General features: G+C 39.9%; 1 protein-coding gene across 26 annotated transcripts in view; it reads right to left on the reverse strand.

Annotated features, from left to right (window-relative positions):
• The window catches only part of DLG2 (discs large MAGUK scaffold protein 2), a 2,016,902-nt gene that overhangs the window by 470,700 nt on the left and 1,528,814 nt on the right, over positions 1-17,388 (reverse strand). For 21 of the 26 annotated variants that reach the window (XM_060303817.1, XM_060303816.1, XM_060303819.1 and 18 more), the window contains one exon: positions 16,039-16,194. The exons of the other annotated variants lie outside the window; for them this stretch is intronic. In XM_060303817.1, coding sequence (XP_060159800.1) covers positions 16,039-16,194 — 156 coding nt within the window. The remainder of the gene's footprint in view (positions 1-16,038; positions 16,195-17,388) is intronic. 26 annotated transcript variants of the gene reach the window in all.

Consider the following 17,388-nt stretch of genomic DNA (forward strand, 5'->3'; position numbering starts at 1 on the left):
AGTGGGGGCTGGCACTGAGACGGACGAGTAGATTCTATGTCGACTTGTTTAGAGAGGAGGCATTTAAGAATGGGGGCTTCCCTGGTGGCGCAGTGGTTGGGCGTCCGCCTACTGGTGCAGGGGATGCGGGTTCGTGCCCCGGTCCGGGAGGATCCCGCGTGCCGCGGAGCGGCTGGGCCCGTGGGCCATGGCCGCTGGGCCTGTGCGTCTGGAGCAGGTGCTCCGCGACAGGGGAGGCCATGGCAGTGAGAGGCCCGCGTACCGCAAAAAAAAAAAAAAAAAAAAAAAAAAAAAAGGGAGACGCAGGAGCAAAAACTTGTAAGTAAGGGACACAGTGTTTTTCCCTGAGAACTACAAGGAGAACTGCTTTGAATGAAAGGCAGGTGATGGCGGGAGGGCAGAGGATTAGTTAGGGCAGAGACAAAATCAGATGCGTATTTTAGAAGGCTCTATGTGTGCTATAATGTGAAGAATGAATTGAAGGTACGTAGAGCTTTTGGTAGAGAGCAGTTGGTAAGTGTTTCAGATGGACGATGATTCTAGCCGAATCTAGGGTGGATATAATGTGGAAAGACTGCAGAGGAATTATTCCAGAGATGTTAAAGACATATGGATTGGTAGGACACTTAGATATCAACTTAAGGTGAATCAGTAGAAGGAAGCCGGGAAAACGTCTTAGTGTCATAACCTGTACATAACCAGTACATGGAAATGCTAAGCTTACTGTGTGGCAGGCATTTTTCACATATAAATTCAATCCTCATAAAGACTCTGTGAGATGGATACTTTTATTATTTCCATATTATGGATAAGGAAATGAAGGCACAGAGAGATCACACAGGTACTTAAGAAGTAGAGCTGGAATTTGAACCCAAGCACATGCTCCCAAATACTAAACCATACTATTATTGGTCATTAAGACAGTGGATATAACCGGAGACAACAATCTGAAAGGTAAGATGATGAGTGTGCTTTCTGATGTGTCTTAGGGCATTTGAGGAAAGGTGTCCAGTAGGAATCTACATGTATGAGTCTGGAGTCAAGGAAAGATCTGGTTGCAGATATAGAGATGGGAGACATAAGCACATAGCTGGGAACCAAATCCGTGGACATGGATGCCTTCTACTAGGGAGGGTGTGCAGAGGAGAAAGAGAAGGCATCCTTGAGTGAAATGGACAAAAGGGATGAGGAGAAGAGGAGATGTCTAAGGAGATGGGGAAGAGAAACTCGAAGTTGCAAGGAGAATCATGAGCCTAGAAGAGGGATTATGGAAGTTAAAAAAAAAAAAGGTTTCAGGAAGGTGCAAGCAACAGAGGCAAGTGTACAGAAAGATAAAATTTGATAAAGACTAAGAAGTTTCCACTGAATTTAGGAGCAAAGACTCTTGGTGACTTTGGTGAAAACAATTTCAGTGGAGAGCTCGGGGTGGCTCTGAAGAGTGAACAGGAGAAAAGGAAGAGAGAGAGTGTAGACAATTTTTCTAGTTGGGAAGGAGAGTTTTAAGGATTATTTTTATATAATGGGATGGCGATTGTTGTATAATAAAAGCAAATGGAACTGGATTTAAAGCTCAGCTCTGCCAGCTATTAGTTTTCTCAGTAAAGTAAGGATAAATATATCTACTTTATAGATGTATTATGAGGAGTAGTGATTATGTTTGTAGAACACCTAACAAAAAGTTGGTACTTAGTGAATGAGAGCTAGTCTTATTAAAAATAGGAAAATCTGAAGACCTCTAAATCCTCTGAATAATTAACTATTTGAATAATCAGTCAGAGAGTAGAAAAATCATCTAGGTTTTTAAATCAGTTTTTAAAATTATTTTTATCTGAATATTTTATGTCATAAGGACATAATCTTAGCTTTGTTGCTATATGAATTATTTAACTTTTAAATGGAAAATTTTTACAGCATTACTGAGTTATAATTCATATACCATAAATTCACTCATTTAAAGTATATCATTCAGTGGCTTTTAGTACATTAACAGAGTTGTGCAATCATCATTAAAATCTCATTTTAAAAGATTTTCAAAACCCGCCCCCCCCGAAGGAATCCCATACCCATCATCAATCACTCTCAATTCCCGCCACCTCCCTATCTAGCCCTAGGCATTCACTAATTTACTTTCTGGCTCTATAGATTTGCCTATTGTGGACACTTCATATAAATGTAATCATATAATATGTGGTCCTTGGTGACTGGCTTTTTTCACTCAGCATGTTTTTCAAGGTTCTTACATGCTGTAGCATGTATTAGTACTTCATTCCTTTTCCTGGCTGAGTAATATTACATTGTATGGATATACCACATGCTATTTATCCATTTATCAGTTGATGGATACTTGGATTATTTCCACCTTTTGGCTATTATGAATAATGCTACTATGAACATTTGTATACGTCTTGTATGGCGATATGTTTTCATTTTTCTTGGGTTTAGGTCTACCAGAGGAATTGCTGAGGCTAAATGGGGGATTCTTTTTTTTTTTTTTTTTTTTGCGGTACGTGGGCCTCTCACTGTTGTGGCCTCTCCCGTTACGGAGCACAGGCTCCGGACGCGCAGGCTCAGCGGCCATGACTCACGGGCCCAGCCACTCCGCGGCATGTGGGATCTTCCCGGACCTGGGCACGAACCCGTGTCCCCTGCATTGGCAGGCGGACTCTCAACCACTGCGCCACCAGGGAAGCCCCTAAATGGGGGATTCTTAAATTTAGTTTTTACTAACAAAACTTAAACATACTTATTATGAACAATTAAAATAATTAAAAATTGTATAAAGTAAAGGATAATTTCTTTCCCTCATCAAATCATACTCATCTGAGGTAAACACTGCTATCCTGAAGTAACATTTCTGTTTCCTTCCAGGCTTAGTCTATGATATGTAACCTTTCTGAGCATGAAACATTCTAAAAGATTGTGTTTAGTTTAAATTACTAACTGGCATGGGAGAAAATGCACTTGCACCTGACATCTCTGACCCCAGTCTTATATCTGCCACAGTCCTATGACTGTGTGATCTTGGTTAAGTTTCTTAATTTTGCTGGACTTATTTTCTCAATTTTTAAAAGAAGTGTTGGGATGCAATCTTCTCTAACCCTTTCTGATCAAGCATTCTCTGATTAAATGATACTTAGGGCCCTCTGGATATAAGATTAGCTTTAGGCTTATTTGCAACACGTATTTCTTTCTGTTCCTTTTCCTTTATAGTTGGAACTTTTTCTTTGTAGAATGAACATTAGAGGAAGGGAATGGCAATTACCCTCACCTTGCCAAGCACTGACATTTACTTAGCATGCTGAGCAAACTTACAGAGTGACTGGTGCTGCAAATCAAGTCCTTTTGCATGTCTTAATCTGTTCCTTTTCAATCTTCTAAGTTTGTTGAATTGATTTTTGTTTTATTACCCTTCACAGTGTCAGTCAGAGTTGCTGAGAGGTTTGCTTGCTCTGGACCTTGATCCCACCTTTGAAAGCCTAGCAGTGCACATTACAATGACCTAACCCTCTAAGACATGTTGGAGGAATCCATGTATGACGTGACTTCTCCAGAGCATCTGGCATTGACACATGTAGAATACAAATAAAACAGACTTTAACAAAAAGTAGACATCACCTGTTACAACGCCCAGTAGATAGGATGAAGAAAATCTGTTTCTGTGGCCTAACTCAGAAATCTCAGGGAAAACAGTACGTATCACCTTCTCCCAAGATAATAAGGGTGAACTATGGCCCATAGAGAAGGATTCCTCTCAAATACCTACTCTTCCATGCACTGCCTTCAGCCAGGAGAAGAGCTTCCACTAAATGTAAACCCACCCTTTGGGCTGTGAGTCACTGTTTCAGGTGGACACCTACCATTTGTCATTCCATTGAGTGTCACTGTGTGCTCATGTGTCACATGGACAACATACAGCATTGTTCCTACCCATAAAGAGGTGACAGTCACCCTGTTTTCATTTATACAGAATTATTACTAGTGGAAAATTTGCAAATAGACTTGGTTTGTTCTTGACGTTCACTATTCCCCTGGGTATTATGGGATGGAAGTGCACGAAGAACTAAAGATTGTTTGCCGGCTCCCTCAGTAGCTAACTTTGGACCTAAAAAGAAAAAAAGGAAGGGTCTAAATATTGTGACAACTTAAGATGGCAGACATGGGGTTAGAAAGAGCCTGAATCTTGAGTGAATTCAGCAAGTGTCAATTTCCACTTGCTGACCTAAGGAAACAGAGGGGGGTCTCGTGACATTCCGTGAGAGAGGTCTCATTGAGGGGTACAGCAAGAACATGGGATACATTAGGAGGCCTTTTAGAGAGAAGGGAGAGAAGAAACCGACAGTACATACCCAGATGAGGATTCAGGAAAGGCAACTTGCATTGTGGAGCCGTGATTTATAGGAAGTCTTTGACCAAAGATTACTAGGAACTCTTGACCAATTGGATGCCAGTAGCTGCCTGAAGCATCATTGGACAAGCCATCCACCCACCCCAACCTGATTTCCCACAGTCACTATCCCCATCCCTCCTGTTGTAATTTCTTTTAACTTCAGGGTTTTAAAAAGTAGATCATCTTCTGAGAAAGGACTGATGCTCTGGAAAATGAATATTAAAGTTGCTCAACAAAGAAAAGTCTGTCTGTCTTTTTTGTTTCTCTGCTGGGAAAGAGTCTGGATTAGAAGCTGTTTTTATGGGTCACAAGGATCCCAGAGGAAAAGGCTCCAACATGAAAATCAGGACAAGGAATCTGGCTGGGACAGAAACAGAGCTGCTATGGAAGATGGCAAGAAAAACAGGGAAGGCAACAGTCCCTGCCTGAGGGCAAAAGCCCCAGGTGACAAGAGGTCCCACGTGGTACCTGTCAAGAGGCAGAAGCGTGGATCTCAGTGTTGTAACACAAGATGCCCAGTTGTAGAGCACCAGTAGAGGGTAGAAATGAAAGGCTTCTCATCTCGCCCCTGCCAGACACTGCCCAGCTCCTAGAAGTCTGGCCTCGGTGTGGAGCACCAGTGTGGACAGCAGTGGAAAAGTAGATGTACATCTGAAATGACATCATTCTAAGGGGTTGGGACAGTGACAAAGGTGAGAAGACTAAGTGATTTGTCATAAGTGAGGGGCATCCTATGGGGAAACAATGGGAAAGGTTGCCTTGTAAGAGTGTGGAAATGGTTGTTCAGGACAACGCATGAGTCACCAAGGGCCCTGCAAAGAAGGAAGGGAGAGTCTCAGAATTCCAGCAATTATACTGGTGGACATCTGGTCAGAGACTTTTGTTTTTACTCACAGCCCCTTTCCTCATGCCCAGTGTAGCCTAAGGCCCCCCTACAAGGAACATAGATTCCAGTGCTAGCAAGAGAGTAAGAATTTATCCAGTAGCTTATCATATGAGAGTGGGGAGAGCTGGAAGGAAACCTGGTCTGTCACTTGACCTTCAGATTTCACATGAAAAAGGTCTGAACGCCTAGAAATCGATGAACACAAACCTATAAATATAGTATCTAGGAGAAAGCAGAATGGATCCAGAATAAATAAGGCTGAAAGCTAAGTAAAATTCACATACATTTGAAAAATACAATCTGTAATAATTATTTTTTACATTACCAATGGCTGTCAATTATATGCACAAAATAAACCCTCTGGGCCCAGTGGTCCCTAAACCTCCTGAGACTAGTGTTTGACCATGCCTGGACTGTGTATCCCCAGAAGTACTAACCGTATAATAGGCATTTAATACATATTTGTGGGCTGAGTGGCAGTTTCCTCATCTGGAGCATATCAAGTTTGACTAAATTGTTTCTAGGGTGTCTTCCATCTCTGAACTTGTGTTAGACTCTAGTTATTTTCAAACCTATAGGGTTGACAGAGTGATATCCTCATAATGATGCCAGAGACATAAGAAAGGAAGCAGAACATTAGAATAAATTTGAGAGAGATGGAAATAACAAAGAGAAATAGATTCTCATCCCCGTCTTCAGTCTGGGCCAATCCATTCTGTTAGGCAGGTTGTTCAAGAGAACGCTTGACCAAGGGAATGAGCTAGGGCTGAAACCCGATCAGAACTCCTTTTACATGTCACACTGGGGCCCGGTACATTTTGTCCTTCATCCAGAAGGGGAGCATTTCGGGATTTCCCTGGTGGTACAGTGGTTAAGAGTCCACCTGCCAGTGCAGGGGACACGGGTTTGATCTCTGGTCCGGGAAGATCCCACATGCTGTGGAGCAACTAAGCCTGTGCGCCACAACTACTGAAGCCCACGCGCCTAGAGTCCATGCTCCACAAGAGAAGCCACCACAATGAGAAGCCCGCACACTGCAACGAAGAGTAGCCCCCACGCACCACAACTAGGGAAAGCCCGCACGCAGCAACGAAGACCCAACGCAGAAGGGGAGCATTTCTTAAATTTAGACAAAAGCTCTAGCTGGGTTAGCTAAGCCCAGTAGACCCTCCCCCCACTTAAAGCGAACCATAAAATTCCTCTTTACTTTCTAATGTACTCACTTTCTCTGGAATATAGTGATCTTAGGTTTTAGTATTCAGTGTGGAACACACATCCCTGCTGACTTCAAAAACCTTGTTCAAGGGATCCTTTAAACTTCATATGAGCTTAAGGTCTACAGAACTGAATTAAAGAGTGGAAATGGAAGACTTACCTTCTCTGCATTGAGAGGTAAATTTTGATCCTTTAATGAAAACAAAATTCTGCATTCTGAAATATTTAGATCTCTGTATAAATATAAGCAGTCTTGCACAGCCCTTCCTCCTATACTGCCAACCCTAGCATTCATCTCCCTTTACAATTCACTGGACTCACCATCAGGCTAGGAAGGAAAACAGCCTCTCGTAATTGTCCTTTAATAAAAATTCATTCCCACCTCAGCCTGAGGTATCTACTTAGGGGGTCATAATATGTCATTTTACACACACACACACACACACACACACACACACACACATATAAATAGCTAACATTAACAGGGAAGTTCATACTTATCAGGCACTGCTCTTCACACTTTACGTATTAAATCCTTACAGCAACCCATGAAATGGATACCACGATTATTGCTATCGTACAGATTGAGGATACAGAAGCTCAGAGTGGTTGTCAATTGCTCAACTTTACATAATTAGGGATTTGTGGAGGCAAGATTCAAACCCTAACACTTTGATTCTAGAGTCTAGATTCTTAACCATATATTCATTATCTATCCATCCACCTATCTATTAAAATTTGACTATTGTTAAATGATGTATCCTTTTTTTTCCTCAGAATTTAATGCTTGAGGAGTATTATGTGTGATGAGAATAACATTCAATAAATATTTATTGAGCACATGTGAAAAGAACAGATTCTGGTGCCAGCCTGCTAGATTCAAATCCTATCCTAATCCTAAGTGACCTTAGATCACTTAACCTCTCCAGATCTCAGTTTCTTCACTTGCAAAATGGGGATAATGATAACACATGCCTTCTTGGACTGCTGTGTGGATTAATGAGCTAATTTGTAGAAAGTGCAGCCTGGCAGGTAATAAGATTATATAAGTGACAGTGATTGTTTTCTTCTCCTCCTTCCGCTTCATCACCATCATCACCACTATTACTGTTAGGACTACATGCCAGAAATCATTTTTGGCACAGGGAATCCAACAGTAAATAAAACAACAAAACCCTCGCTCTAATGAAATTAATAGTCTAAGTATGTCCTGATATATTGTTTCAACAATCTCACCCCATTGTTTCCATTTGTTAGTTAAATACGTAACCATAGTTTTCTATAAAATTGGAATAATCATACCTACCCCAGAGACTGTCATGAGGATAAAATTAGTTAGTACATATAAAAGTTTGGAAAAGTGCCTGGCATATAAAAGCACTCAGTACACTTAGCAGTTTTAATTTGTATCTGTGCTGTGGGTGTTATGGTTTAATGTTACTGTCTTGATTCTTTCTGAGTTCCTATAATTTGTTGCTATAGTGATTTTGCATAGCATTTTCTCACAGCTACTTTGCCTCCATAAAGAAATGCTTTTGAAATTATGCTTATTCTTCAGTTTCTTATTGCTGCCCAATAATACAATGATTTACTAAAGTAGATACAAAGATTGCTCCCAAAACAAAAAGAATATACTAAAACTGAGGGAAAATATTCATAACGTCTCAGGTAGATAAGTAATCTGGCTTTTTAGAAAGAGCAAGTCGAGTCAGTTTAGATTGTTGCATCACTATTTGAATGTCTCAGAACAGGAATTTTGGAATAAGATCAATCTGGGTGCATTTCCCAGCTCTCCTGAGACTCCCTCTCTGGATCTACTAGGGTTGTTGTGAAGAGTAATTGAGAGTTTTAGAAAGAGGGTAAGTACCCTGGCCTTCCTTCCTCCTTTACACTATATGATGTAATTTGAAATGTGCTTTAAAAAAAATTCTTGAAATCTTAATGAAAGAACACCTCCTCCCTAATATAAGAACAAAAGTGAAGGGAAACAGTAAATGGCATGTTTTTTAAAAAGGATCTACATAGAAAATGCATTACGTTTAAAGCAAGGGGTGTTTCTTTCGGTGTGAATCCTTGCGTATATCACACTGCACAGAGAAGAGGCTGTAAAACGGAATGTGGCAAGAGCCGCCTCTGTGACTTTGTGGGAGTCATTAATCTCTCCTTAGTTTGCTTAATTCCAGTTGGGTTTAGTGATCACCTACTTCAAAAAGGCAGCGAAGGCCTTTGAAGAAGAAGCTGCTGCATAAACTCCGGAAGGAGTCGGGCTTTAGGAGCCATGCCCGGAGGGTTTCCTCTCCTGGTTTTAATTAAAAATGAAATTAAGAACTCTTTCAAATTATCTCAGCCTTTTAAGGGCATAAGAAGGTCAATGATTTGTTAAGCATCTTCTTTCTTCTTTTAATGGTGCATTTCCCAGATTACATCGTGTGAACAAGGCTTGAATTGCTTTCAGGATCCACAGATTTGTGGCACTGTGGACATAAGACGTGGGGGCCTGAGTGAGAAGCTGCGGTGAGTGCAAGAGGGATTAAGGCTCCCTGAGAGCAGGCGCCTGGCCGTGGGAAAGCCCTGGCTGGAGTCCTGGCTCTTGTGTTTGCTACATCAAAACTCACCCTCTACAGAGTTAGTTGTCGGGATTGTTAGAAACAAGAAGGTGCATACGGAAAGTGCCTGGCTACTAATCTGTGCTCTAGCTGTCATTTTGTCTACGTTCCTAAAAAGGTACGTGCGGTCTAGAAATACTGCTATGTGAGTCGATTAAAAAAAGAAAATTATACATGCGTGAAGTCGCACGTGGCTTTAGAAATATGCCACCTTTTACGGGGAGACTATAAATGCAAGAATAAAAGGGAAAATATATGACTTTGCCTGTGGTGACAAGGATGCTGCCACTAAGAATGACAGAAGAAATTAGCATCCACAGCTTCCTTTTGGCCCCTGGGGATATACCTGTGTTGGTAAATATTCTTCACCTGATTTGTGATAACACCAAAAATAAATATGCATGAGCTCAAGGCTTTAAAACAGAATAAGCATATGAAAACAATTAATAATGACTAATGTAGGTAGTGCCTAGACGAAAATTCACTTGCTCCATTTCCCTGGATCCTCACAACAACCCTAAGAGGAGAATAGCACAGCTATGATTAATTTCCCCCTTTTCTGGTGAGTTAATGCCCAGAAGAAGGCCTCAAACCTAGACAGTCTGGACACAATCCCTGGCTCCTCTACAACATCACGTCGCCTTCATTTCAAACAAGAGACCTCCTCATATACTTTGCCTCCCTTTCCTTCCACTGAGTTTCCCTCTACAGAGTTTTATGTTTAAATATATTTATTGTGGACAACAGCGCCCCCTGTCTCCAAGGGGAGATGATGCAATCACCATCTCATGAATACTCCAAGCCAGAAAAGTCTTCCCCTTGAATCAGTCAATCACTAAGTACCACCCAATCTATTTGATAATTAATTCTGTATCTATTTATATCTCTCCATCGCCATAGCTTCAGTTTAGTTCTTCATGATTTCAACCCTACTTGATATGCTAACTAGTCTCCCTGTCTTCAAACTCTTCTCACACAGCAGACAGAGTGATCTTTCTAAAAACACAAATTGAATTATGTCGTTGCTCGGCATTCAAACTCCTCGCTGCTTACAGGATGAAGTTCAAAATCTTCAGCTTGGCAAGTAACACCCTCTATGAACTGTAGCTGCCTGCAGCTCCAACTTTATCACCCACCCAATAACCCTTAGCCACACAGAACTACTGGTTGTTCCAGAGTGCCCTGTGCTTTCACACATCATGAGGCTTAACTCTGTGCTATTCCTTTTACCTGCAACATACTTCTTCCCTCTTCTGACTGATGAGCTCAGTGTCTTTGAGAAAACTTTAAGAAAAGCAGAGGCTGAGTTAGCTGATTCCTCCTCTGTTTACCTTCAGAGACTCGCGTGTACTTTTATGATAGCATTATTATGTCTAGAAGTTATATTTGATTTTGGGTTTATAGACTTTGAGACAGTTAAAACATTAATAGATACATTTTCTAATATTTTATAAGAAGAGAACGCTTGCCAAAGACAGGCCACCATAACTTTGCCATATGGCTGAAATCTTGTAAGAGAAAAGATCTTGCTCTGTGTTCCCAAACTAGGAATGGCTTGAGGCTGCCAACTTTGATTTCTACACAAGGAGTGAATTATAGACATGGATTCTGAGCCCTGTAGAAAATTGTTAGAAACTAATCTAGCAGATGGACCTACGAAAAGATAAGGTTAAGTTTCCCAGGAAGACTGGTTCTTCTAAATGACTAGGAATTAATAACATAAGGTGTGAGTGGGGAAGAGTCCTGTGTATATGTGTAAGTTCACACCTTCGCAGAAGGGACAGTCTGAGTGCATGTTTGCTCCCATCAGTACCTCTTATAATAGTCTTCTTTTAGTTACCTAGAGACTAAGTACACTGGAGAAACCAAGGGCCTTTAGCAGATATACATCACAATGCACAGTAATGAATTCTTCACTTACATGTTGAACTGCTTAAGGGGAAGGACCATGTCTTATTCACCTTTAAATCCCTAGCATCCAGGTTAATCTCTGGTGACCTAGTAGAAGTCCCATGAATACATCTCTTCAAGGAGTAAAGATGTTTTATGATCACCTAATACTTCAGAGTCCATTTCCTATCCCAAATCTGCCCACATATTTTAATTAGCCTTCATCTGGTTTATCTCAGTCTCTGTTTATCAACGACAAAACAATAATTAGGACCAATTATGTAAAAGGACAAATGAAAATATGCCGTATGTCGAGAAAACAGGCAAGAATATGATTTTCCTTGCCCCAGGAATATTAAAAGCTGAATAACTTACCATTTTCCCAAAGTAGAAAAACCAATTACAACATCAAAAACTACATCTTTTTTTTTTTTTCTTAAAGAAAAAGATATACTGGATAAGCAGGAGCCTCACAGCAATCCCATTTGTTTTTCATAGAGCTCCAAATTTTAGTTTTATTCCAGGCTCTGCCCATTTCTTGCTTTTGCAAGATCTGAAAAGTCAATTACTCTAAACATAATCTGCAGCCTTAGGAGCTGACACTTGGCCAAGTAATTTAAAATGCTTTGCTAAGGAAAACTTATAACTTCTCTGTTTTCTTTTAGATGATGTTATAGAAGTAAATTGTGTATACCATTAATTCATCCCTGAATATTTGCTATCAGTTCAAAGAGCTGAGAACTTGGGTATTCAAAAGGCAGAGAATACAGACGACTGACTCCCTGCTTTTGCTGACTTGCCTCCATTTTTATGAATGCTAATTAGAGATTAACTGGTACACAGGGAAGCGTGGTTCACGGGCTAACTTTCACAGAACTAGCTTACATCATCATCTGAGACTGTAATTACTATATCAATATGGGCATACTTCTGAAATAGACTGGGGGAATTTCTCAAATGCCCTGAAAAATATATATTAGCACATATTGCAACTTAAAGATTAGGCATTTCTTCAAAATTTTTGGTTGCCCTCTTCAATTTACATATTTGTAAAAGGTTGTCCTTAGTATAATATTTTGCACTTTGTCAGTGCTTGATAAATCTTGATTGAATGAATTGATATTTTCTTATAATATTCTTTGTAGGGCAGAAGATCCCTAAATACTTTTATTTTACCATGAGCAGAAGTAAGATGTGGACCCATGAAGACAATGGATTGGGTTCCTCATCATTAACAGAGTTGGATAAGGGCTTGTCTATCTAACTCTCAGTTCTCACCTACCTCTGATATTCTTTAAGTTATTCAAGGTCACAGTGGAAAAAGCAAGTGATGGTGTCATAAATGGAACTAGAAATCTTTGAACTTGTCCCCTGAATTACTGGCTGTATTTCAAGAAACATCTGCTCAGAGAGGTATTTCCCATTGGAGAGGAAGTAAATAATCTCTGAAAGGAATTGCCCAGTCTTCATGAAGAGCTGAGAGCTACCTAATCAATCTGTAATGTAGACACTGACCGTCAAGAAAATTGAAGGTGAAAGTGAAATACACAAAATTAGTTCTAGTCTGTTATTTGTTTCCATGCATGGATTCATTCATTCATGGAGGTAAAAAAAAATGGGTAAAGCACAGCTTGAGCCATGACCTGTTCTTGAAACAGGTATCTGTTTGCTTGTCTTCAGATCTTATTTCCACGTTAATTAGGCACGCAGTAATTCTCAGCTCCTGCTGTGCCAGCACTGGGCTAAGTGTTAGCGGTGAACAAAATAGACAGCGTTTCACTCATTGACCTTGCAGCACAGAGCGTGAGATAGGCATTTGGTTTAAAAATCACATAAATGTACAATTATAAATTGCTTGAGTCATATGGGGAAAAAGAGAGAGAGACAATAGAGTAGAGGACCTGATTTCCTTTTTCAAGGAGCTTCTCTGTGGAAGTACAAGTTAAACTTAGACCTAAGATGACCAGAAGTTAATCAGGCAAAGTGTAGGGAGGGCTTTTCAGTTTGAGGAGTGAGCATGTGTGAAGCGCTTGAGACAGGAAGAGATTCAGTGCATTTTGTGAAGAAAAGGAAGGCTGGTGTGAACAGTGTGTTCAGCAAAAGGAAGAGTGACATGAGATGTTTAAGAGGCAGGCAGCGGCTTGATCATGCACAGCCTGGATGCCATGTTAATGACTTTGCATTTTATCCTAATGCAAAGGAGAGAGAGCGATCTGATCTGTATTTTTAACAGATCACTTTGGCTGCACTGAGACTAAAAGAGGAGGACAAAAGTGGAAGGGGTGAGACCAATTAGGAGACTATTATAGGTGGAAGATGATGGAGGCTTGGATTAAAGCGGTGGAAAAACTAGCAGAGGAGAATTAATAGATTTGAGATATATTTCAGAGGTAGAATCAACAGGACTTGAAGACAGACTGAATGATGGGTGTGAGGGAAAACAAAGTGCGAAGTGTGATTTTCAAGTTTTGGCTTGGGCAGTGGAGTAAATATATGTGCCATTTACTGAGTTGGACAAGTGTGGAAGGGGAACAAAGTGGGGGAGAAATCAAGAACTTCAGTATCAGTGTATTGGTGGCAATGCCACTAAAATGGGTATGTCTGTGTGTGTGTGACATTTTTCTAGAAATAAATATGAAAAAGTATGGAAAAGGAAAGGAAAGAATAGGGAAAAGGATAGGGACAGAATGAGAATAAATAGAAAATAGAATTCCCAAAGGGAAGATGAAGGGTGAGGGTGGGGACTAGTGCATATCAGGACTGCTGAGGGTGTGTAATACGAAAAACACATATTCAACATTATACTGCAATTTTTAAAAAAAAATTGGGGGAAAAAACCCTGTGGTTTTCATAATACAGATTACAGAAAGTAAACGGAGAAGAATCATATCTGGTGGGTCCATACAAAAGGTAGATTCTGTCATCCACTTACTGGTGAGTTTTTAGGAAGGGATACATCACAATCCCCAGTGGGAGGCAAGGAATGTAATTCTTGTGTTCATCAAAAAAGAACACGGCTTTAAAAAAAAAAAAAGATTCATTGACACTGAGCCAGATGAAGGGAGATGAGCAGGCAGGAAAAAAACAGAGAAAGGAAAGACAAAGAGAAATGGGTGGAGAATTTTTCCAGCAAGCAAAGACGTCTGGGCCATCATGCCTATGCCTATGCAGGTGCTAGTGGTCACCTGGGTTTGAATCCCAGCCCTGCCACTTAGTGGTGGCTGATCGTGGGCATGTCAGGTAACTTCTCAAGCCCCGACTTTTGTATTTGTAAAGCAAAGATAATGATAACATCTACCTCATCAGGTGATTGTCAGGGTTAGGAGAAATAATTTGTAAGAAGTGCTCAACAACACGCCTGGCACACAGGAAGAGCTCAATAAATGTTAGCTGCCTTTATGTAGCTGACTATTTATAGATGCATAATTACTAGAAAGTCGTTATTGTAGGTGTGTGTGTTCCTTCTCCCTTCCCTATGGCTATGGTGACTTTGCCCTCTTAGCTTCAAAACTGTATTTTTCACTGTACCAAGAAAAAGTGTTTATAATTTGTTAAAAGTATAGGAGGATTTAATTAATATTTATAAAGAATTTTAAAACAAGCAAAGCTATTAGGCTTTACCTGTTGCAAATTAGTGAAAATGCCCCAGCTGATTACATAGCCAAAACTATGTTTCTCATCTATTTCTAGAAATGTTAGATATAACTTAAAATTTGTTATTGAACTCCCCTAGAGAGGCAAATAATTGACTTCTAAACTTATTCTTTGAAAATCTCCAAAGACAGAGATGATGTTCTAAGGAGACCCTCTTCACTATGAATCACTCTAAAATCTGTATTTTCTCAGTCCTAATAATATTATGAAGACATATGAAGATATTCTGTCTGAAAACATAACAATATAAGCACCCCATTACATGTAGAAACATCACAGTTGAGATCTCCCCACTTTAAACTAAATTGGAACTACCTTATGGAACATTGTATTCTCTTTTTCTTTCTCCCTCTCTGGCTGCTACAGGAAGATAGGGTTTTATTATCTGTCATACATATGCTTTAGAATTATAATGCAGAATTATGTCCAACCTTCAGACTTAGAACAATTTGTTTACAAATTGTGGAAAAACTCAAAACATTCTAAGATCAAATCTGGACTCCACAGCTATTGGCAATATCATACTGAGGGAACTGCCTTAACTTCTCTGAACTTCAGTTTTCTTATATAAAATGGGAGTAACTAAATAAGATAACAGATGTTAACATACTGTAAAGGTGAAGATTATGTTCTTTGTGGTTAGTTAGAACCAACTAGTTCTGTAGTTTTGGATGAGTTGTTTAATACCTCAAGGAGTCAGTTAAATGGTGGTATTAATTTAATAATTTAGTTAAAATATTAAACGGCAGTAATAGTATCTACTTCTTAGGCTGTTATGCATGGAGCACAGTATTATTATTCAAAATGTATTAATCAAAAATGTATTCAGGGCTTCCCTGGTGGCGCAGTGGTGGAGAGTCCGCCTGCCGATGCAGGGGACACGGGTTCGTGCCCCGGTCCGGGAGGATCCCACGTGCCGCGGAGCGGCTGGGCCCGTGAGCCATGGCCGCTGAGCCTGCGCTTCCGGAGCCTGTGCTCCGCAATGGGAGAGACCACAGCAGTGAGAGGCCCGCGTACCGCAAAAAAAAAAAAAAAAAAAAAAAAAAAAAAAAAAAAATGTATTCAGTAAATGTTCTCTTTCATCCTTCTGTATGAGGAAAATAGTGCTAATTAAATTTCAGAATTAATTCTTCTGGAAAAATATAATACCTTATTAAAAATGCATGGGAATCAAGAACATTTAGAGCATCATGTGATCATGTGTAAGTGCTCTGTGATCACACTAGAAAGAAAAAGTCAATGTTCTTAATTTCTCCCATTGCCCCAAGGAAGCAGAACATCTTTCCGCCCTGAGGAAGATGTAGATTGCAAGAGAAGTAAGCAGAGGTGGATTCTACCCATTCATCCTTTTGGAAGCACATGCAATTTGAGAAGATGAAGTGAGGAAGTGCATGCAGTACCTGGTCATCTCAGAGTCAGGGAGCAGGCCTAGGTGGTAGTGGGGGTAGGGAGCTGAGAGAAGGAAGCTTTTGTCACACTCAACAGGGGAATAGTGCCTGGGAGAAGCAGGCTTATCGCACAGTTTGTTCACAGTGCTGTAAACAGGTTCCGGAGGCCTGGTGATACAAGAGGCAGACAAAGAGATGCATGGTTAGCACACACACTAAACAACTGTGCAACTAGCAGCATTTCACCATACTCAAAAGTGAACAACCCAGACAATGCCCTGGGCTTCATCAGGCCTGAGTTAAGAGTCTCTTCAGGAAACAGGTTCTCGGCTCAGGAATTAGAACTTTGGCTGACATGTGGCAGGACTAAAATCCATGTGTCAGACACCTCAGTAGAGTTATAATCATCCTTTAAATGCTATATCCTTTTGGATAAGCCAGTCTGAAATGCCAGACTTTGGGATTCTCTGGCACGGCTCCTTCTTAAACTTGAATCTCATCTTTTTTTTTTCCTTTTCTTAATTTTATTTATTTTTTATACAGCAGGTTCTTATTAGTTATCCATTTTATACATATTAGTGTATACATGTCAATCCCAATCTCCCAATTCATCACACACACACACACACACACCCCACTTTCCCCCCTTGTTGAATCTCATCTTAAATGTGAACTTCAGAGACCTTCCCCGACCACTTTGGCCGGGACACCCTGTTACTTTTCACAGCACCTATTCATAATATTTTTTCTCGGCATGAAATAATTTTTTTGTTTATTTTAAATTTTTATTGTCACTCTCACTACACCATAAATTCTATGAGGAGAGAGACTACGTTTATTTTGTTAACCACTTAAAATACAGTCTGGTACACAGTACATATTCTATTAACTATTTGTTGACTGTATGTATGAACGAATAAATGAATACAACTTCCCACATTTATATTGCGTTTTTTTTTTTTTTTTGGTGCCTTGCGGGGGTTGGTCTTACCCAGGAATCTAATAGGTTATATGACCTGAGTGGTTCCTCCATATATTTATTCAGAGTTTGTCCCCCAATAATTGACTTCAGAAAGTTTTCTACAAAGAGGATAATCATTTTAGTAAAATTTCTATTAAGTGAATTCATCTAGGGATACTGTAACATTATCTAAAATAGCAACATTGTTATAGCTGCTATTTTACAAACATGCATAGTATGACTGGGTAAACTTTTCTACAATTTTTGGTCACAGATCCATGTAAAAACAAAGTCCTTGGTTATTAAAACAGTTTTTTCACAACTCTATTCGCCACTTTTTAAACACATGGTCTGAAATTACTACCAATACCTTTCCAATAAGGTAAGAATGGAAAGATCGG

The sequence above is a fragment of the Globicephala melas genome, chromosome 8 (assembly GCF_963455315.2).
Source record: "Globicephala melas chromosome 8, mGloMel1.2, whole genome shotgun sequence".
In the NCBI taxonomy this organism is placed as follows: Eukaryota; Metazoa; Chordata; class Mammalia; order Artiodactyla; family Delphinidae; genus Globicephala; species Globicephala melas.